Below are 23,285 nucleotides of genomic sequence, written 5' to 3' on the forward strand. Positions count from 1 at the left end.
CTATGATAAATTAATTATGAATTAAATTTTTTAAATCATATGGGGAATTTCTGGAAATACTTCCCCTTTATAAGTTTCGATTCACTTTAATTAGATTGAAATGGAAACTTCCGATTGGATCCTGTTGAATATAAAATTTCTTCCATTGTTTAAATTGAAATATTGAAAATATGGGCTTGAATAAGTACATTCATTCACACTTTTTTCGCAATACATTTATGATGTCGCTCATTACAAATGTTTTCAAAGATAATATTCACGTAGTTCAAAATTTGGGTTATATTATATTATTTATCCACGACTCAACCAGAAACAAGTGTTACATGTTTAACATGTATATTTATTTGTGTGTTTGTCTCTCGTTTCTAAACGGATGAACCATTGAAAGATTGAAAGGTAGCTTAGTCGAGAATGTTCTTAGGTATGATTCAAGAAAATCTATTCAGTTGGAGACATTACGAGAAAAAAATCTCTTTTTCGACGTTTTCAAAGTCTTGCTCTTCAATCCTCTCTTCAAAATCTCTTCAGTTCCTCTAGACTGAGCTAGAGAGTTGAAAATTTGCAATTAGTTCAGGTAGTCACTAAGCAGTGTGAATTTTTTAAAGGAAAACAAAAAAAAAAATTTAAGTGAAAAAATTGTTTTAATTTGAAGTATTTTAAAAAAATATGTTTTTTTTACATATAGGTGAGAATAAATTAAATTATACAACATCGATCACACATTAATAACTAAAGCTTACATAAAAAAAATATATTTAAATTTTCTATACAATTACGAAGATAGATTTTTTATATCTAGATGTCTTTGGTGTTCGTTCTTTTTGTCTTGGTTTGAATATTTCTTCACAAATTCACTAAAAAATTAAAAAAATTGCTTGAGTGTTTCTTCAAAAATTTACTAAAAAAGTTACAAGTACATTTATTTGTTAAAATTGTTATTATTTATAGACTTCATTGTGGCTCACACAAAATAATTTGAAAGCGTGGTGGAAAATTAACAGGTCCAGAGATATGTGTTTACCATGTGCTAATAATTTTTTAATAAATTTTTACCTAATTATTTCTAAGGTCTCCGGAGCTTTTGCTATCCATTTATGTCCATAAGCGTGTTTACCATCAAATCGATGAAATGTGACAGGGGCTTGTCCTTTGGTGCGGAACTGCAGTGCAACTTCATGTAACTAAAAATTCAAGAATAAAGATTATTTAAAATATGAAAAAACAACAATAAAATGTAATTGGTATTCATTAAGAGGTCTTGCATTAGGAGAAAATTTCGCCTTTCCTTTTCAACGTGACGAATTCCTTCAAAACAAGATCCTATAAAGATCTGGTGATTCTTATTTCTTATTGGTAGTATGCAAGAGCAACCTCTTACAAGCCATGGGTGATAAGCGACAGATTTTTCAATTAAGATAGATGGGTCATTCCAGCAAAATCTTAAGAAATCTTCATGACTTTTAATATAAATAATTAACTACCTTAACATTATATGATTGAAACATAGACTTTACAGTCAACCATGATTTCATACAGTTTATTGGACACCTCTGTCACTGTAATCTGCTCGTTTTGGTGAACCCACATCATAATGATAGGCTCATGAACGACTTTTTTCATGAACTTAATGAAATATTTAGTTTAATCAAGATTTAATTTAAATTCATTCGAAAATCTGTCAATTGCCGGCCATCATTTTTGATACTAGGAATAATTGATCTGGTACCATAAACTCAAAAAGTCCTTTTCATGACTTAATTTGCGCAGTTTTTCACGATTGAATTTTGTTAGCAATAAGATTTACAAAGAATATAATTGTTATTTGTTTAACTATATTAAATTTAAGATTGTCATGATTTTCGTATGACATATTTCATTGATTTTGTAATAAAATTTTGGTAGATTTGAACTAACCTTTTTGCCCAGGTGAAATGGAACAACTCCATCATCTTCTGCATGTAATATAACAATTGGAGCTTTAAAATTTAATATATGTTTGTCTGATTCAAATCTCAAACCATTTCCATACATCGCATCTGGTACTAAGTAGTCAAACCATGGCAAATCTTTGAAAGGCTAAACAATAAGTTTTCAAGTTTTAATAATAAAATTTACAAAAAGAATAAAAAAAAAGAAAATTACAAACCCTTGCAAATGGATGTTCAGCAATTTCATCATGTAAATTATTAAATGGACATTCAAGTATTAAACCATTAGCTTCAAAGCCATCTTCGTTTGCTAATATATCTAGTACATGTGTTGATACTCCTGTTCCAAGTGAATGACCCCAAATAAATATTGGACCATTTGTTTTATTACGTACCCAATTTACCATAAATTTACCGTCTGATACAACATTTGTTTCGTTTGGTTCACGATATGTTGAGTCTGCGTAGCCTAAAAATATAAAAGAAAAAATAAATTAAATTACTTTTCATTTCTACTATATCGTGTAAGAGGCAAAATTTCAAAGATAGATCCCAAGATCATCACCAGCTAATGGGCCAGGGGAGCATGATGTTCGACTGATAAAGCTTACAGTTGTAAAAACGAAAAAAAAAAATTTTTTTAATAAAAAAAACCAAATACGAGAATTTAAAATTCATTTAGTTAAATTGTTGCGATTCCTTGAAGGTTGAAGGTAGCTTCATCCCATCCTACTGCCACAGTTATCTATGATGTTTGGAATCTGTGATTTATTTGCGTTTGTAATAAGCTATTAAAATTCGACATTATAAAATATTTACCTCCATAATCAAATGTAATCACATGAAATATTTTTCTCATATTTTGATACATGACAACTCGATGTTCTCCAGCTCGATTACCTGAATTTCCATGCATATATAACATAACTGGTTGTCCATTATTCAGTACATTATCAAAGTATTCACTACTATTACGATTTGTTTCATTTACTTCTAATAGATTGGATGGTAAAATTTGCCATACACCCAAATTTATACCATCATCTGTTTTTACGTATAGATTTCTAGCACCTGGTAAACCATATTTTTCAGGTGATGAATAATCTACATTTTTTGGATAATCCACTAAAAAAAAAAACAAAAATATTAATATAAAAAATATTCGATCCACCTCTACTCATCGACCTTCGATACAGTGCAAAACTCTATATTTTCGCGGAGAATATGACTAAAAAATCTGTCATTTTCTGGTCATATTTTTAACACTTTCCCTGTTTGAGACAGAAATCACGAGGTTTTAACGAAATGTCATGGACCATATACAGTGCAACCTCGATATAACGAATCTGAAGGGAACCAGTAAATATTCGTTATATCAAGTAATTCGTTAAACTGAGGTTTGTTATATTGAGGTTAAGTTGGTCTAAAATTCGTTATAAAGAGGTAAAAAGTGTCGGAACCTCTCGCGACATGAATTACATACTATGGAGTATACTAACTGTCATATATTGGTGGGACTTTATACGTTATATAAAGGTTTTGAATTGACGAATTTCGTTATTTAGAGGTATTTAAATTTTTTATGTAGTTGAAAATTCGTTATAAAGAGGCTGTTCGCAAAAAATATTCGTAATGTAGAGGTATATTTTATATTGACTCTTATGGACAATTCAAGGGGATTGCGAAAAATTTGTTAAATCGAGGAATTCGTTATATTGAGGTTCGTTATATTAAGGTTGCACTGTATTCACTTTTCTTTTTTATTTCTGGCCCTTTCTGTTTGCCTACATGAAATATCTATTCCAACCATCAAACGTTTTTAATGAATCTTGTACCGTTTAGGTTGATTAAAATTTAAGGAATTTATTTTTTTTTTTAAATCTGAATTCTTGTTTGTTATCTTATAAATGATCCAAACACTCTCAAAATTAATATCAGGTACATGGATACTATTATCAGATATATCGTACGGAATGTTTATAATATTTAAAAACAATAAGGTTGGGATCATTGTCGGAAGTCTAATTTGCACAAAAATTGTTTGTTGTTAAGCGTTTTTTGGTAGATTCCGACAATGTAATTTTTAAACCCATAATCTTTTCAGATATCACTAATTAGAACAAATTTTATCAAAGTGTAAAACAGTCGATTTTAATACTTACAAAAATTTAAAAATAATACATTTCTTTGAAGCGTCCATGATAATTTAAATATAATTGGTCCAACACCAAATATTAAAAAGAATATTAATATTGATACTTTTAGTGTTGTTAATAAGATTCTGCAACAAAAAAGAAAACACTTATTAGTTTAGTTAAAGAAAAATCAAACAAAATAAGTTAGAAAGGTGCTTTTTACAACTTTTTGCAAGGAATGCAAGGAGTATTGTAAAAAAAAAAGCATTCGTAATTTTTATTTTATTATTTTACATTTTAAAATTTTCATCAGCTCCTAGCTAAAGTTATGCTATGGTTATACGAGCTAGCAACGTCACGAAAAATTTGATTTTCAGATGGCTGGATTTTTGATATTACTTTTCTTATTGGAGTCTGGCACCTGAGAGCGGTTACGTTAACTGCGTTTACAAGTGTGCATATTAAAACAATTTTTTAACATCTTTTTTTCATGTACTTTATGCCGTCTATTTTTACACCAGAATCCCCCTTCCATTTTCTACAAGATTGTGCTTTTTAACCACTTGAAATCTTAAAAAAATTTTATGTTCACAAGCTTTTAGTCCTGATAGTAAGTTACAAAAGTTTCATTTTCAATCTTATCTGATTGAATTCTGTAATAATTCAGTATAAAAATTTATCGCTCAGATTCGTAGTCTTCCCTTATGTAGTGTCTGTCCTTCGATGAAATAGAATTAAAAAATTGTTTGATTTGAATTTTTTATATTAAAAAAAAAAAAATGATTATATTATTTAATGAATATTAATAAATAATTTAAATAAACTCGTTTTTTATAAATAATTTATTATTCTCTATTTATACTATTTAATTGTTTATATTACCCAAGAACATATCAAATTAAGTCATTTTAGTTACCCTTGAATTTAAATAATTTTAGTAAAAATTATTAAAATAGGTAAAGAATTAAATTTCTTATCATGAATTATATTTTTATTTCTTCGCCTATCTTTGAGTATCTTAAATTGTTAAGTCTCGCATTCACTTCTCCAATTCGAGTCCGATTCTATCTCTGTAACTTGAATTCGAATCAATCCATCATTACCCATTTACTACACTAATTTACATACAGTTATAGGCACTGTTATATCCCTCAGAAGATAATAATCAGAAGGAGTAAACTTAACAGTAAACCTGATAGACAAAAAAATCTGATAGACAATGTTATTGTTTTGCCATATTGTTGTTATAGTGACATTTGATTGTTTATATTTGAGTTTTTTATTTTTTAAGTTGTAATTTTACGGAAATGCAAGATCGTCAACGCGGGAATTACGGCGGTGGTTTCCTCATCAAAGAATTCCTTATCTGGGGGGCGTAACAACATGTTTTTCAGTAATTTCAACTTTATAATTTTGAGGTGTTCGATGGAGTGCCTTTTTTGTTATAGGCTGTTATACAATAAATAATTATTCGCTTAATTTACTCTTTTAGTTACAGTGGATGAAATTTGACTATTTTTATTACCGCTATTATTATAAGAAATTTTACAACCACATCGAAACCGAAACAAAGTCCGACTAATAAAAATAAAGACTTACGACCTTTTTGCGTGACGATAGGTATTAAAAAAACTTGAATAAAAAAAAAATAAATATTCGAATAATTTACCTTGTCAATAGTTTTGAAAATCGAATTGCTTTAATTATCTGATAAATTCGTAATAAATACAATTCACCCATAACTTTATTTTAAAACCACACTTTGAAAATATTTCTAAGAAAACTAAACGTACTAAATCAGAAATGACAGTAAATAAATTTTACTAATTTTATACTGATTTTAGATTAATAATTGCATATTTTAAGTACATAGTGAGGACCTATAGCCAGAAGGGCATGTCCACCAAAACACAACTTTTCAGAATAGTCTATACAAGTTTTTAAATTGTGCTTAACGCCGATATTTATAGCTCATGCGTTACTAATGATATTTGACACCTGAGAAACACATTCCATGAGGTTTTAGAAAAATGCGAGCGGTTTCTTTCATTTTCCATTATTTGTAACATCTTTAACTATACTAATAACGATGTATAGCAAATCGTATACCTCTATTTCAACACTGAATGTATTTCTTAACAAATGGAACGTAAAAACGAAAAATGTCTCATATAACTAATTTAAAATCATAATGCGAGTTTCATCACAATCGTTATATCGAGATAATAAATTGAGTCACAAATGGAATGCACTGGCCAAATATCTGAAGGTAGGAGAGTTGGCGAATATGCCCTTATTACATGAAGCCTCCGTATTAAATTTAATAACAATTAAAATCAAAACATTTGTCATTTAAAAATAATATTTTACTAGAAGTTGATTAAACTATTTTGTACTTGTTAATTATATTTTTACGTAATAATTTCGATTATATTTAATATTTAAGAAATATAGGTGACGATTACTTCTAAGAAGAATCTTCGCTCAAAGTGCTCCGCAGAATCTTTATTGTACGAGATACAGTATAAGATATACAGAATGTCCCATTACTCAGTAACTAAAACTAATACAGAACAAAGAAAACGCTCTTAAGGTATGTCCATGGAGTCACAGATTAGCCTGTTTACAGCCTCATATGTTATTTTATCTGCTAGATAATATAAAAATTAATTAGGATGAGTAGGTGTGATAAGAGTGTGTATGAGTAGGGATTTGCAAAATTTAATTTAAAAGTAGTCAAAACATTCCCATCGAACTTTATCAATTTGTCGATGTCAAAAGTGAATAGTCGAATGTTAATATTTTCGAAAGCATAAATTTTTATAAAGAATAACTTTATTTCATAAACCTTATAATAAAAAAGTTTTTTTTATGGAGCCAACTTAACGGTAAGATCGTTCGCCATTTTGATGCTAATGTCAAACAGACAAAATATGTTTAAATACTTTTTTAAGTTCAGATATGTTCTATTAATTAATAATTTATTAATTATAATATCGCTACACAAAAAATGACGCATTTTTATGGAATATAATTAATATTTTTTTCAAATATCAATTACACACATTACAATATAAATTATTATATAAAAATTATCACAGAACATAATGTTATTATTATGTATATGTAATTGATATTGGAATAAAATATCAAATACATTCCATAGCAATGCGTTAATTTTCGTGTAGCGATAATATAATTAATAAATTGTTAATTAAAAAAAATGTTATAGTACAGTTAAACCTGGATAAGTGAGAGTAATAGCCAGGACCCGTCATTTTAAGCTCCCAAAACCTCTATTAGCGAGAAACAGAAATCTCTGTAAGAGATAGTCGTTTTTCCCTCATGGATCTCCGTAAGTGAGACTGCTACTTATCTATACCTATATGTATAAGCGACAGTTTATATGTTGTGCATATTATGCACATAATTTTATCATATTACATATTTACTACATTCTTGCTGTGACTTGTTATTGCTGCGTACCTCTATAAGAGAGAAACGCTACCCATGTACCTGCATTAGCGAGAAACTCGGGTTAGTGAGAAACCTCTATAAGCGAGAATGAGATTGTGCTCCCTTGAACTCTCGCTTATCCAGGTTTGACTGTATTTGAAAAAAACATTTTGCCTATTTGACATAACCATAAAAATGGCGAATGATCATGCCTACATAAATATAAAAAGCTACAACGAAATCAAAGCGTACACTAACATATTAATCGATATGAAGTATAATAAAATCACATATTCTCGGTGATAAAATGATTGTTCTGACTCATACATTCAAATTTATTTCATTTATTAAACAAAAGAATATTTTCATCGAATTTTCAATAGACTAGAATTTGATGATTAGATCTAATTAATGTATTGTACCTTGTTTGCGAATTGATTTTTGATAAAAAATATTTTTATTATAAACCTGTAAATACATCAAATTTTGCAATCACTTGGTTAGAAAGTTAGAGTTGATGCTCGTTTTGAAAATTTAAGTTTTCCTATTTTTTTATTAAATACAGAAGTTAAGCAGGCAGATGTCGAATGGAAAATCAAGCACAAAGGGCGAGGTACACTTTAATCGATCGATTAAAAACTTCCTAACATAATACTAGCTATAAAAATTTACTTCCAATAAAAATTACATATTTTGGCATTAAATTTGTCCCGAGTCTTCTAAAATAAAAACCGTTAACATAATAGTACACATAATATGACGCAAAATAAAACGCAATTTGGGTCAAATGTGTCAGTCACATATGGACTCACTTGTACTCCTGACTTAGGGGTATAACAAACTATAACACAACAAGATTCATGGAACACAAGATTCGTTCTATTTGAATGAAAAATATTCAATTTTTCGTATATTACAAAGAGTTGTCCGAATAGCGTTTCTAAGGGGACCGTTTGCTCTTTTAATTTGTATTTACCTTGACATATTTTTAGTTATGTACGAGTTCTATCCATAGACATAAAAGAATAGACCACGCTAGTAACGGACGATCTTGTTAAGTGGGATTCCAGACTCGGCAAAAAGAGAACGATGCTCTGGCGTACGTTTTTGTCTCTTTTTTTGGGGCGTGACTTACTGTCGCACTTGTCCACTTACAGTAAGCACTTGTACAAGATTGGTAATGCGCAAACACAACTAAAAAGAAACAAAGCGTACGTCAGAGCATCGTTCTCTTCTTATATGTCTATGATTCTATCACATTCGGTCAAACCTTCGGCCTCGGTCTGAATTTCGGCCGAAGCCGAAGGTTCCTTGCAAGCGTCGGACTTAAACGAACTGTTACGAACATCTTTAGATTGCCTTCTAGAGATCATAATCTCTAGATTAACTTCTAGAGATCAACTTTAATATTAAAGTTTTAAAATTATGTTTTTAAACCTTCGGCTTCGGCCGAAAGTTGTGGCGATAGCCGATTAATCGGCTCCTGCTTCGTCCAAAAATCGACCTTCGATCGGACACCAATAATAATTGAAATTTTTTTAAAAATATCTTTGTTTGCATTGTATTTCAAGTGTAAATTACATTTAATAATTAACTAACGATACACTACCGTAATTTTAATTACACTATGGATTTCTCAAACAAATAAGTTTATGTATAAAAGACTTTAATGCAAATGTTGAATAAGGAAGATACAAGATTCAAGATGACATATTTGTAATTTTATCATTTATTACAATGACGTACAACTACTAATTAATTATTTAAAAGAACAGAACATACCGTTTACGATTCAAATATAGTCTAATTAAAAATTTATTCTGGAAAATTGTCATTTAATAATTTTATTATTCACTTTGACACAACTATTTCGCAAGACAGATATTCAATCAAAGGTAGTTTTTAAGTTTTTTTAAATAACACTTTACAACTATCTTAAACCCTTATGATTAGAGAATAAAATGATGGATGGATCACCCTTATTTTGTACAATAAATCATGCGCAAAATATATTTTTACTTTATTTGGCAGGTAAATGAACAGCTGACTGTCGGAAATAATAGGTAGTAATTACGTTGTAGTTAACCGTCTTTTTTTGTTAAGGGTGAAAGAGTAAAAGGATATGTACAGTACAATCTTACTAATCCGGCACCCTCCGGCATTAGATTTTTATACAAAAAATTATCAAAAAGATGACTTTCGTTCAAAAAAAATGTAAGAATCGACCTGATACCGTCTCTTTGGCTAGTTGTGGTAGGTGATGATTATTCTAAATAGGTGATTCATAGCACTAAATCCGGCATCGCCTGAATTAATCAATACTTCTTTATGTATTCTAATACACAACCGTTGAAGGTAACAACAATAAATTTTAATAATAACAAGTGAAAAGAAACAATTGACTGAGTTAATTGTTGAAATACCATGCATAGTCAATGTTGATTTCTTTATCACATAACACATACAAACATGTGACACATACATAACTGATAATCAAGTATAGTACATATTATAAAATTTCCGCCTAATTGGCGCCCTCACGGGTAAACAGTGATGTTTACGAAAAAATGTTTCAAACAAAAGTTGTTTAATTTTTGATAAGGAACATTTTTTACATTTAAACTTTTGTTCTATCTAACGGTTTACAAGATGGGTCCTACGGACCCAAGACCCAATTGACCTATGATGCTCATTTACGAACTTGACCTCACTTTTTACGTCCTGAGTACGCTGTAAAAATTTCAGCTCGATATCTTTTTTCGTTTTTAAGTTATCGTGTCCACAGACGGACGGACGGACAACCGGAAATGGACTAATTAGGTGATTTTATGAACACCTATGACAAAATTTTTTCCTAGCATCATTATTTTTAAGCGTTACAAACTTGGGACTAAACTTAATATACTATGTATATTTCATATATGTATGGTATAATTATTGTAAAAAAAATGATTATGCAATAAAAATGTCAAAGAACCAGTTCTACCTTCTCCTAGGAAATAATAGTGAAAATTATGCGTAGACCAGTTTAAATAAATATTCATCTATATATTAAAATATTTCATTTCTTATTTATTAAACAGGAAACAACCTTGACTTTCGATACCAGTGTCCATCCATTCATGGGAAAAGAAATAAAATTACTAGATAATTCTAAATAAATAAAATTGTAAACTATTGTAAAATAATATTAATAATTACAAATATTAACACTAATTGGATTGAGTAATGAAACATTGAGAAAAAGTACATTATTTATATGGTTGTAGGTTGTTTGCATCGTGTATGTCTTGCAGGCATGTCATGAAATTCAAACATTTTACAAAAGATTAGAAATTGTTAGTGTCCGACCGAAGCTTCGGCTTCGGTCACATTCGGCCAAACTTTCGACTTCGGCCTGAATTTAGGCCGAAGGTTCCTAGCAAATAAATTTCTTCAAAGTAATTTTTTTAATCATCTTTCGATTGACTTCTGGATCAACTTCTAGAGATCATAATCTCTAGATCAACTTCTAGAGATCAACTTTAATATTAAAGTTTTAAAATCATGTTTTTAAACCTTCGACTTCGGCCGAAGGTTGTGGTGATAGCAGATTAATCGGCTTCGGCCAAAAATCGACCTTCGGTCGGACACTATAAATTGTATCCCGAAAACATAACGGATTGTTTTCGTTACTAACCCTCCTTGTTGGAACTGAGTGAATACCATAATTTTCCATACGCTGCTAGAAATCCATTTTATAAGCCCTAGAGTAAGATTCATGGAGTTTTGAAATTCTATATGCAGAGTTTTATATAAATTGGATCAATTTTATAAAAGTGGGGATTTATTTCAATTTTATAAAAGTGGGGAGTAAAAATTGAAAATGGCATCAAATCACGTATTTTTTTTTTTTTTTTTTTTTATATGTTGTTTTCAATGTAAAGGCAATATTAGATCCAAGTTTTCGATCCGGAAAACGACCGGATCATGCCGAAAAATAATAAAATCCTCGAAAATTTTGACCTTATGTCAGTTTTTGCCGATTTTGGTATTTCATTTTAAAGAAGGATAAATTTGCAACAATTTGAGATGAAGTCGGTTTTTATATGATCGATAGTTTCGGAGAAACAGCTTTTCAAAGTTTGTTACTTTGTCAAGTTACTTGATTTTAGAATCTTCAAAACTCTCGGTCCTGTAAAAACCAACTTGAACTCAAATTGTTGCAAATTTAACCTTCTTAAATACTAAAGTTTTTGTTGAAAAATCAGTCCTTCCAGGTCAAAACGACAAAAACTTAAAAAAGGTAAAAAATTTCGAGGTTTTTCTTATTTTTTGGCATGATCCGATCGTTTTCCGAGGTCGAAAACTTGGATTTACCATTGCTTTTACAATGCCAAAAAACAAAAATACCTGACTTGATGCCAGATTTAAATTTATTTTTTAATCAGACCTCGATAAACATACGGTAATAAAAGCAAAGAAATAGAATAACTGTGGATATTTCCTTTTATAGAAGATTATTTTATAAATTTTATATGTTTTATCAAGTTATTTATTATGTCTATCGTAGAAATACACAAAGAAAACCCTGAAATTTTTTTATTTAATTATAATAAAATATCATTATTGTTAAATGCTATGTTATCTGTTTATCAATTTATTAAAATGCGGTTCAATTAAAGATCGTAGAGAATTTTTATGCTCGTGCAATTTAAAGGGCGCATTTCGTTTTTTCATGCCAAAATGTTCTGAATGCTTTTCTGCATGCATGCAACGTCATGGCGTGTACAGAAATGATTTCGAAAAAGCCACAACTCTAAGAGATATGCCTTTTTCGAATATATTGCTTAGACATAGATCTTATATATATTAAAGATCACAACTCTAAGACATGGGCCCCTTTTCGAAAATTGATTGCTTAGACATAGGCTAAATATTAACGAACGAAATCTGCCAGGAGAATATTTTTTTTTGAGTTAAAAAAGTAAATTCAGTTCCTTAGTTTCAGTGTTATTAACATGTTTTTATTAGCTCGCTTTTGTATGTGCGGGTGCTAGTTACTTGAAATTTGGACCATAGCTCAGACGTGGATGACAATGCATAAAAGTCGATCTATTTCACCCTTTCAGGGGTGGTCCTAGACCCTTTTTTTAGGGGGTAGTTGGTTTTTTTAGCTGATTTAATTGTGCATTTTTTATTCGATTGTAAATTTCTTTATTACCTCGTATCGTCCAAGCAGCTCTATGGATTTCGACATTTAAGATATCATTATATTTGTCATAAAAACCCAAGTGTTCTTATGTAGGTGTTTGAAAAAAAGAAACAAAATGGCGAATTTTTATCGCGAAATAGTGATATGAAAAACTAAAAACTCAGGAGCAAAATATATTCTTTTTAAACTAATAACCTTTGTTTCAAACTCATTATCGCAAACTCAATGAATGTCGGTAAATAAATATAGGGCATTTCTGTAATACACTATGTTAATTATATATACTTATTGTTATTAAAGTTTATTATTGAGGTCTTAGGTACTAAATTTTGTTTAATTTTCTTTGTTTTGTTTATAAAAACAAATTATTCAACTCAAAATATTTAAGGTAAGGTTCAAATATTGTCTAATTATTATTACTTAATAATTAATTTAGTTTCATTTTTAGTTAATGATAAGTAAAATCAACCTGGACTAATTGCAAGACGACATCCAGGATGACATATGTAAGACCTATCCAAACCCAGAACAAATCCGAACTACAAAACTCCAGTGTTCACAACCTGAAGTGAGGAACTTACAGTACCAGTAGCGTAAAATTATTGTACGTAAAGCAGAATTATCGTACTTAGCAAAATAACGCCTTTAATGAATAAATAAATCTACGCCAATCAAATTCTATATTTCGCGAGGTACTCGATTTTTATATTTTTAATGAGAATTAATTTTTTCGTAATCGAATTTTAAATTTATAACAATTATCATAAAATATGCAATAATTATCAAATAATTAACATTGAATATAAAATAAAATTTACATATTTACTATTAGTTGTATACACAAAGTTCAATTTTTTTAACTTTTTGATGGAACATAGAAAGTTATTGTTATCACTTCGAAAATTGAAATCTCTCGCTATAAAGGACTACTCAATATTAGATAAAAAAATAGCTTTCTTTGAAACTTCTTCTAGGCCACCGTAAAATGTTCGTTGGGTCATTCTGATCAATAGAATAGCTCTCACGGCCGCAAAAATTTTTAACGAGTAGTTTTCGAGCCACGATCAATCAAAGCTCTACACATATATTATATTTATAGTGTACCTATGTGATGAGGAAAACGGTTTCCTGTAAAACTTTGTTTTAACGAGCAGTTTTCGAGCTACGGGCATATAGCTATAATATAGGCGTAGAGCTTTGATTTTTCGCAGCACGAGAAAATACTCGTTGAGAAGTTTTGAGGTCTTGAGACTTTTTGATCAAAACGATCTGAAGAACATTTTGGGGGCGGTTTGTCTAAAACAGAAAGTCTAAAACTATAATATATTAGTATCTAGCTTTGATCGTTTCACAGAAAGCAATTTTCTTATCTAATATTGCGCGGCCCTTTAAGATAACTATACTTTTCTAACCACAAGAAAAAGTATAACGGGTGCTTAATATAAGAGAGAGAAGCACGATTTTTTTCTGCTGAACATTATAGATATGAAACAATCTTCCTCTAGTAGTGTGGGACAATAATTTCTTCACTCGGAAAATTATTGACCTGATAACCAAAGACCATATTAATTCGGCTTGCTTATTTATACGATAAAAAAATTTAACTCGTGCAAGAAGAGGATACAAATATTAGTGATTATTCAATGTCATTAGGTGTTAAGTTATATAACCACGGACGTATTATATTATATTATATTATATTTTATGGTTGAACTGTCAAGGTCATCTTAATCTTGATTTCTTGCAGAATTAATAAAATTGTTTGGCAAAAAAACAACACCTACTCTCACTGGATGACTGGTTATTTTTGTATCTCCAAACATTACATCTTTAAAATTAAAAAATCAAAAACCCAACTCCGTTAAATAAAATTTGAAAATACAAGCAAGTCCAGTAGTTTACATAGTGACTTTATATGTCGCGCAGTTGGCTTAAAATTAGGAATTCTATCTGTTCTCTTATGTATTCAGGTCAGGTAAAATCTCTATCTTGAAAGTTTTGAATGTAGAAAACAATTAATATTTAGGTAATAGCAATAAAATCTAAGTATAAAAAGTTAGCCAGTCGATATGCAAAGGGTTCGCACAAACAGCAAACTTCTCCCATGAGGTAAAAATTTTATTGTAGGGTAAAAGTGTATTCCCCAAAAAAGCCAAAAATAGCATAGTACGCATATACAGTGTGTCGTATTTAAGATTAAGACACCCTCATATTTTCGTTATTTATTGGAATATCGATTTGAAATTTTGCTGTCACACAGAGATATCGATTAGTAGACAGAAAATTGGAAATAAGCTAATTAATCATTTTTATAATATATAAGATATTTTTGTACTTTATAACAACTATTGATAGCACAGTTGGTAGAGTCGTGGACTAAAAACACCAATAACAATAGTAAACCATATGTAGCTGGTTCAAATCCGACTCGAAGATATCAATTTTTTTTTTTAAATAAACCTATTAACAGAGATAAACCTTTTATTTTTTTTTTGGCTGCTCATGTAGTTGTGACAACCACATCAGTATTTAGTTATAATGTGGTGGAACCAATAAAAAAAAAGTTTGTTTAAAACTGTGTTGTATTTCAAAACAACAACATTTGAAATTTATATGAAACAGTATATTAATTACATACAAACAACTCATGAGGTTGTGTCAACTTCACCACTCAATCCCGTACGGTAATTGTATCACATTCGTGGCCCTATTCGCCATATTGGATCTCGCTATGATGTTCTAGACAACCTCATATCGAGTGATATTAAGAATATTTTTGTTCAGTGTACATTACATTCGTTTTACTTAGGTCAGTAACTCCTTTCAGTAAGTTATATTTAAGTTATATTTGATGAATCATATTTTAGCATGATACAGACAGATTCTTCAGTATTATTATAAAATTAGTGTAAATGATTTAAATTGCCTTACAATTAATTGATGGTGGCATATTGTAAAAGAACAACATTTACAACATCTTTTTATAATCATTCATCATAATGTAAATAGTTTTTAGCCATATTTTCTCCGAAAATATAGACTCAGGCACTGTATCGAAAGTCAACGGAGATTCACTTTAAAGATAAATTATGAGGTTTTGGGTATGCCTGATATTCGCACCGTGTGTGAGTTTTATTGGAGTATAACGTATCCGTGGTAACGATAGACTACTTTAATTATAGAATTGTATGGATGCATATATAATTGTATGGATTGCATTTATGACTTACATTGAAAATTTAACATTATTGTCTCACAAATTTAAATAAATAATTATGATAATTTACCTTTGAAAAATAATATTTGTGCAATTTGATTTCTTATTTTCAAAATTTTTAATGCATTAACTTAAATTAATTAATGTTTTTCAATAATTTTAATTTGACATTTTCTATAACATGTAAAGAATTGCAAATTAGTCATAACAGCCTCCTTTACCGCCAAAATTTTTCACTGGTAGCGCTAACGTCGATTTTATTGTCCCTACCATGACTACGCACACAACGAATACTACATTTGGGTACTAGTACGGATGCTAGCAGGAGTTGTACATACTTTTTCAGATCCATTGTGTTTTAAATACATTTTTTAAGATTTTTAAATGCATTGATTCGATTTTTCGAAGATGTTAATTACAAAAATGATCCATTAATTAATTATTAACTATTTAACTGTGGTTGGTACCAATAAAATAGATAAATTATTTCATTCCCCAAAGATTTAGTTTTTCTAAAGATCGTCAAAAAATATTAATAAGAAAAAAAGAGTCTGAGCAATCGATATAATTTGAAAAAAAAAAATTCAATATATTAATTCACCATTAAGTTCAACGGATATTAAATTTTGTACGTGAAATGTGTGAATAATAACTTATAAAGACAATTGAATTTATTATTAATGAAATAAAGTCCGATTTAAGAGGCTATGTGTAGTTTACAGGCTATAATATACAGTGTGCCGCATTTAAGATGAAGACACCCTCATATTTTCGGTTTTAGTACGAATATGGTTTTAAAATTTTGCACAGTCATACAGAATGATGGGTCACATTTAAAAAAATACTTAACCTAAATCAAAATTTTTTTTTCATTCACTTAGGCAGCCTGATGCGCAGTTTAAAGTACGCAACAACCGATGACTAGACCCCGCCCAGATAGGCGCCTTAAATTCACCCACGATCGCTTATAGCTCGCAATAAAAGGTTTTATGCCCTAAATATATATGTTCTTGGTGTATGGTATGAGCGTATGCTTTACAAGATTTTAAACAGACATTTCTGTTAAATATTATATATCCATTAGAAAATAATATTTTTCAATGTAAACCGTAAATCAGTCAATAGACTTATATGTCCATTCATTCAATCACATTAATAAAGTAATGTGTCATTTCAATGATAACTCCTTGAAATAAAACTCATGCACGAAGCGAATAAATATTCTTGTAGGACGGCACAAAATTCTGTACTAAACTTGACAAATATTCTGGTATTAGTTGAATATAAAGTAAACGTAGTATTTATTATTGTTTTAAAAAATAAAATTAAAATTTATAGTACTTACACTTCACTTCCGTATTTCACAAATTTCATTTAAGTAAACAGTAAAAAACATTATTAATTTTAAGTAAATAATTAGGTACTACAACATTCATTTTGTGTATAAAGAATATGAAGTGTGTTTTAAAAAATTCAAATAATTACATCAAAAACTTTACTAAATATAAAAACTACGATCCCAAACTACTTAGTAAATTTGTTTTAAATTTCGAGGACAATCGATTACATTTCTCTTAAATTACAAGAAGAATTGCGTTCAACTTGATTATGCAGGAAGTAATAATTATTTAACATTTTCTTCTAATGATAATTTATAATTTTCGTTGAATTGTTAATATTGACAATAGAATTATATAAGGTTGTCCTGAAACGAAAACTAAGTAAAGACAATTTTATGAAAACATATACTTATATTCTCGACGATGTATTTCACCTTGAAAGTAATGCACTGCCTTAGAATTAGCCAGAAAAAAACTCACAAACGAAAGTGTAGTCCACTGCTTACCGCCTTAAGAAAACAATGAAAACTGGTTTCGATACCAGCGCCGGAAATATATACGATTTATTCGATGTGCCATTATTTCAGAATATTTATTAAAATTCAAGTGGGAATTTTATTTCGTTTCTGTGAGAAACATTCCAAGCAACAGGATGATTTATAAGTGTGCATCGATGCAGAGGCTTATTCTTGACAAAGAAACAAAATATCATATAAACATAGTAAAAACTACGCCTTTCGGACTCTACAAATACTACAAATTTCTATAGCAATATTACGGATTTGTATCAAATCCGTCAGATGTGTCGATATTTTAAAAATTTAATTATATTTTTTAGCGATTTTATTGTAGATGAAGGTCAGGACCCTTGGTGCGATTTTCTTTTTTTTTTGTCTCGACTATTTCATTGGCAATTCAACCAATTACGCCTAGAAACAGTATATTCATGTGAGATTATTATAAGAAATTGTTTGATGATTATTCGCACCGTGCGTGAGTTTTATTGGAGGCGTTTCCATGGTAACGATACACTACTTTAATTATAGAATTGTATGGATGCATACATACTTGTATGGATTGCATTTATGACTTACATTGAAAATTTAATATTATTGTCTCACAAATTTAAATAAATAATTATGATAATTTACATTTGAAAAATAATATTTATAATAACTTCCCTAATATACTTGTTAAATTTTTGGCGCCAAATTTTTCAACTAATTGGGAATTTGGAATTTTAACCTTAAAGAACCTCTTTAAAATTAAAAATAATTTAACATAAGATTTATTTGTTTAACTTTGTATATACACTAAATTAATATATTAGTAAATTTTCCAAAAAAAACAAATGATTACTTAATACTACCACATGTTAAAGTTGATTATTCATGTTTTTTAAACATAGTTTTGCTAAATTATCGCATTGTTCAATCAAAAGTGGATATTAATATTATTAGTGGAAAAATATTAGTATATTAGTTGTGGAATATTCTTGGATTAAATCAAATGAAAATCGATATTTAAAAAAAAATATTTTGTCAAAAACTGGTTTGATTTTTTTAATCTTATATCTTATAATTTCCTAAAAATCGATTTAAAGACGAGAGATAGGCGTGATCCACAAAAATTTATAAACTATTACATGTGTACATTTTGGCTAAACAGTCCCTACATTTAAAAATTTGTATCCCAAATCGGACCATTTTAACATAGAATGATAGAAGCCAATCTGTCCTTTTGAATACTCAAAACAGAGAAAATTCTTAACGCAGAATGCTAAATTTTATGCGGTCATAGGTATTACATTGCACAGTGAGCTAAAAAGTAGCTCATGTTCGTTATGTAAGAGATGGAGGATTATTATAACGTTGTTTTTGAAGTGAAAACTTCTTTTGGCACGTTGAACATTTTTTGGGTGAACAAAAATCATGGAACTCGTGTCGTCGGTGTTTCTAATCTAACTTATTATACATCTAATTTCAATGAACTACTTGTAATAAATATTCAATACAGTTAACAAATTTCAAGATATTTTCCAATGACTTTTGCAATAGTAAGTATAAGTAAATGACTATAAATTTCAAAACACACGTTTTTATTGAACTAACACTAGCATTGATTACAATAATTGGCGCTTAAAAAACTGAAAAGTTTCACCAAAAGTAATAATAGAGTCTCCGTTTCTTCAAACGATCAACCAAAATAAGTATGTGACGACCCTATTCTTCGGAACTACATGTGTCGGAAACTTCCCGGATCGTTTTCGATTTGAGCCAAATTGAGTTTTCGAAAAAAAAATTTCGAATACAAAAACTGTTTATAAGAAATCAAGAAACATTTTTGTAATTTAAGATTTTACTCTATTTCGTACAGATTTGGTCTATCCCTACTAAAAATTGTTAAAGATAGAGCAAAATATTCAAATCAATTTTTCGAAAACCTAACGAATTCAACGTAAATAAAAAACGATGAACGAAAGAGGCCAATTTCGGATTCCAGTTTAAACCAAAATGCTTGTTTTCTGTACACCCTATATCAAAATCAGTGATCCACCAAAATTTTTCAATCTCAAAATAAACATAATTTGGGAGTAACTCTTTTAAGTTTCGACTTAAATAATTTCAAGACAACTTTATTAATTTAATTTCAAGACACTAAAAATTATTTCATGCAAAAACGACGGCTACTTAACAATTTTATCAAACCTAATATTATCGTCAAAAAAAATGAAATAATTTCGACATGAAACACATACAATATTTAACAATTATTTAATATCAATATCTGAAATTATTATCTAGATATGACATGCTAAATTAATGTGAAAAGTCCAAAGATTATTAATTCAATTTGATCTTTATTGTTTTTTTTTTGCATTATCATAACAGAAACTACATTAATTCTACATACAGAAAAACGCACAAAATTACTACGAAAAAAAATTACTCATTACTTTTTCTTTCCCATGCCAAATTTAAATTTACCAATTTTCAAATAATTTTTATGTCAGGTAAAGGTGAATGATTGAACAAATATACGGAAATACAAAAAAATCAATACTTTAAAAAGCCGGTATTATAAGTAAAAATAAATGAATAGTAGTACTTACAGCCCTTGTGAATATACCAAATAAAGTAAAAATGGAACAAGGCAATAAGCCGTTAAAAATGTTTTTACAATTGTCAAAAATGAAATATGTTTTTTAGGATACAAATTTTGACGTTCCATTACTACTTTTATAAAAAATATTTATTTGATGTCTGTCACAATAAAACACTATGCACAGAACCTTGTCGCTACTCTTACTAAATGATAGAATAAAAAAATTTTAAATACAACCTATTCAAGTTACCTATTTTGTTATTATTATTATTATTATTATATTAAAAACAGTTAATTTCAATAATTTAATTAAATCACCTTTGATAATAAATATCACCTTTTAATAAATCGACGTTTTCTAAATAAATAAACCATTGTCTTTTATTAAGTTTGTGTGATTTCTTTTCGGATACATTAATTTAGTAGAAATATTTCGTTTAATTAAACAATTTTTATTATCACTCATAAATTTTAGAAAAATTTTAATTCAAAAATTCAAACACGCACAAGTTTTCTCAACTTTTGAAAAAAGTAATTTTTGGTTCAAAATATTTTTTGACGTTTTACTTATGTAAGCACATTTTTTGAAATGTCAAACTAGTTTGTAAACTAATTTGCTTCCATATGCATGTATCTGAGTAAATATAGGAAGTTTTGAGTTATCAAGTTAATTTTTATACCATGTATATATGAAATATATTAAAGTATACTAAGTTTAGTCCCAAGTTTGTTGTAACGTGTTAAAATATTGATGCTAAGGGCATATTTTTGGTGTTCACTGTTCATAAGATCGGGGGACCCTAAAATCGCATCATTATTCCATTTCCGGTTATTTGTAACTGTAAAAAAAATACTTTAAAAATCAAAAAATCCGACTGCGTGTTCGTGCCTCGCGATTTTAACAGTCGGGGCTCATTAAAATCTAGACCGGCGCAAATCTTCATTATATTGAATCCCGACTGTTAGAGTCGCTATGTAAACTACTGGACTTGCTTTTTCCTTTTTATTTCAAATATGGCGTCCGGTTTGTCGCCATATTGAATTTTCATTACTTCCGTGCCTTCAGTGACATTCGCAAAATTAAAACAAATCGATTGACGTAAGAATCATCAAAATTGGTCCATGCGCTTGGTCTCTAAAGTGTGCCCTGTTGAGATATTTTGACTTTCATTTTTCACAATATGGCGTCTTATTGTAGCCATATTAAATTTTTATTATTGCCATGCCTTTAGTAACATTCGCAAGATTAAGATAAATCAATTGATAAAAGAACCATCAAAATTATCCCACGAGTTTGGCCTCTAGAGTGCCGCAAAGGAACAAACATACCTACATATATAGCCTAATCAACACATTACCACTACTATGCGTCGCGCAGTCGGATAAAAATGTGGACTTAAAATTTAAAAAAAAAGTGATTGTCGTCATTTAAGGACATAATACTGGGATCATTAAGGATATTATTGGAGTCTTATTAAGGATATTATAATAACCAAAATTTGAAGTCGATTGACTATGTCTCCTAATCGAGATAAATTTATTTCAAGTTCGGATCATCACCACGGAGAGCATTGGAGAGGACCACTGTCTATTGATGCAAAGTTAAACAACTTATGAAAAAATGTACAAACCGACAAGTTGGAGAGAAGCCTCCGCGAGTACAATATTAGACAAAAATTATGGCTCATTTCACTACAGGCTCATTTACTCTTTTCTTACAGCGTATTTAATCCAAAAATTTTTTATAATATTCTGTAGCACGACAACTACCTTAATATTTTTGAAAAAAGTATATACTTTTCACAGTAATTATATTCATATTCCAACGCCCATGGAATTGAGACTTTCAATTAGGATATCAAGATCCACAAAACTTCGCAATATTGGCTGGGCTTTTAAACTAATAGTCATATTAGTTTTCTATGAAAATTTGAGTATCATAGCAAACTTTCTTATATTAATTATAGTATTCAAAAATATTCGGTATAATTTTGGAATGGTATTATAACATAAAAAACCTTCACACTTATAATTCAGGTCTAGAAGACCTAGGCACGATTTCTATTGCATAATTATTACTAATTCGGTCAGTGTTATAATTAATTCAAATCTAATCAAATTTTGCATATCTTTAAAAAATCCTATTTATTTATTAGCTTAAATCCTCGAAGTAGTATTTTTGACTTAATTTACTCGGATCACGGAATGTTTTAAACTTTTACAACTATTTTTGTATGAGCATGTTTTCAATTGATGTAGATGAACCTGCGCAGTGAATTTTGTGTACACAAAACTGCTGCATTCGTGCAAAACTCAAAAAGGCTCAAAAAACATTTTTAAAACTTAAACGTTTATGAATTCAATAAACTTTCTTTTTTTTTCAAAAAGATATGTAACCAAAAATTACATAAATTGTGAATATAAACTAAATAACTTTCACTTACCGTTTAATGCGTACTTTTGAGAAAAGAAAATTTTTCCAATAAACTTTAGTCATCGAAACAATATATCACTACTCAAATACACATTCAAATAAACAAATCAAAATTGATAAATTCGTAATAAATTTTTTTCCGTATGTTTTTATTTTTATTGAATACGTTTACCTTCACTATAAGAAAAGAATGTTGCAAGTATGTATTGCATGTATATCTAATTTTATATTGTAATTACTCGGATCTACTATATATTTAAAAATTGCGTGGTATATCTTCAATAATTGTGGTGTCATTTTTCTTGTTATAAAACTTTAAAACTATTTTATAAATATCTGCTGAAATATATATCAAGTTATATCATTTTTCGAGATAATTTTTTCTTACTGTGTAGTCGTAAACTAAAATAAAATATTTAATTGTATATACTGTTTTTACAGGGTGCTCCTAAAAAAAATTCTAAAGAACAAAGAAG

At 28.9% G+C, this 23,285-nt stretch overlaps 1 protein-coding gene across 1 annotated transcript; it reads right to left on the bottom strand.

Annotated features, from left to right (window-relative positions):
- Positions 1-736: 736 nt before the first annotated feature.
- LOC123292406 (lysophosphatidylserine lipase ABHD12) lies at positions 737-22,875 on the bottom strand. Its single transcript, XM_044873054.1, has 7 exons — positions 22,820-22,875; positions 4,091-4,209; positions 2,748-3,053; positions 2,147-2,397; positions 1,915-2,076; positions 1,054-1,181; positions 737-854 (listed from the first exon to the last, which is right to left on the bottom strand). The coding sequence occupies exons 1-7, from the start codon at positions 22,870-22,872 to the stop codon at positions 773-775; spliced, it is 1,101 nt and encodes a 366-aa protein (XP_044728989.1). The 5' UTR covers positions 22,873-22,875; the 3' UTR covers positions 737-772.
- Between the last annotated feature and the right edge of the window lie 410 nt (positions 22,876-23,285).

This window comes from Chrysoperla carnea, chromosome 2 (genome assembly GCF_905475395.1).
Source record: "Chrysoperla carnea chromosome 2, inChrCarn1.1, whole genome shotgun sequence".
Classification (NCBI taxonomy): Eukaryota; Metazoa; Arthropoda; class Insecta; order Neuroptera; family Chrysopidae; genus Chrysoperla; species Chrysoperla carnea.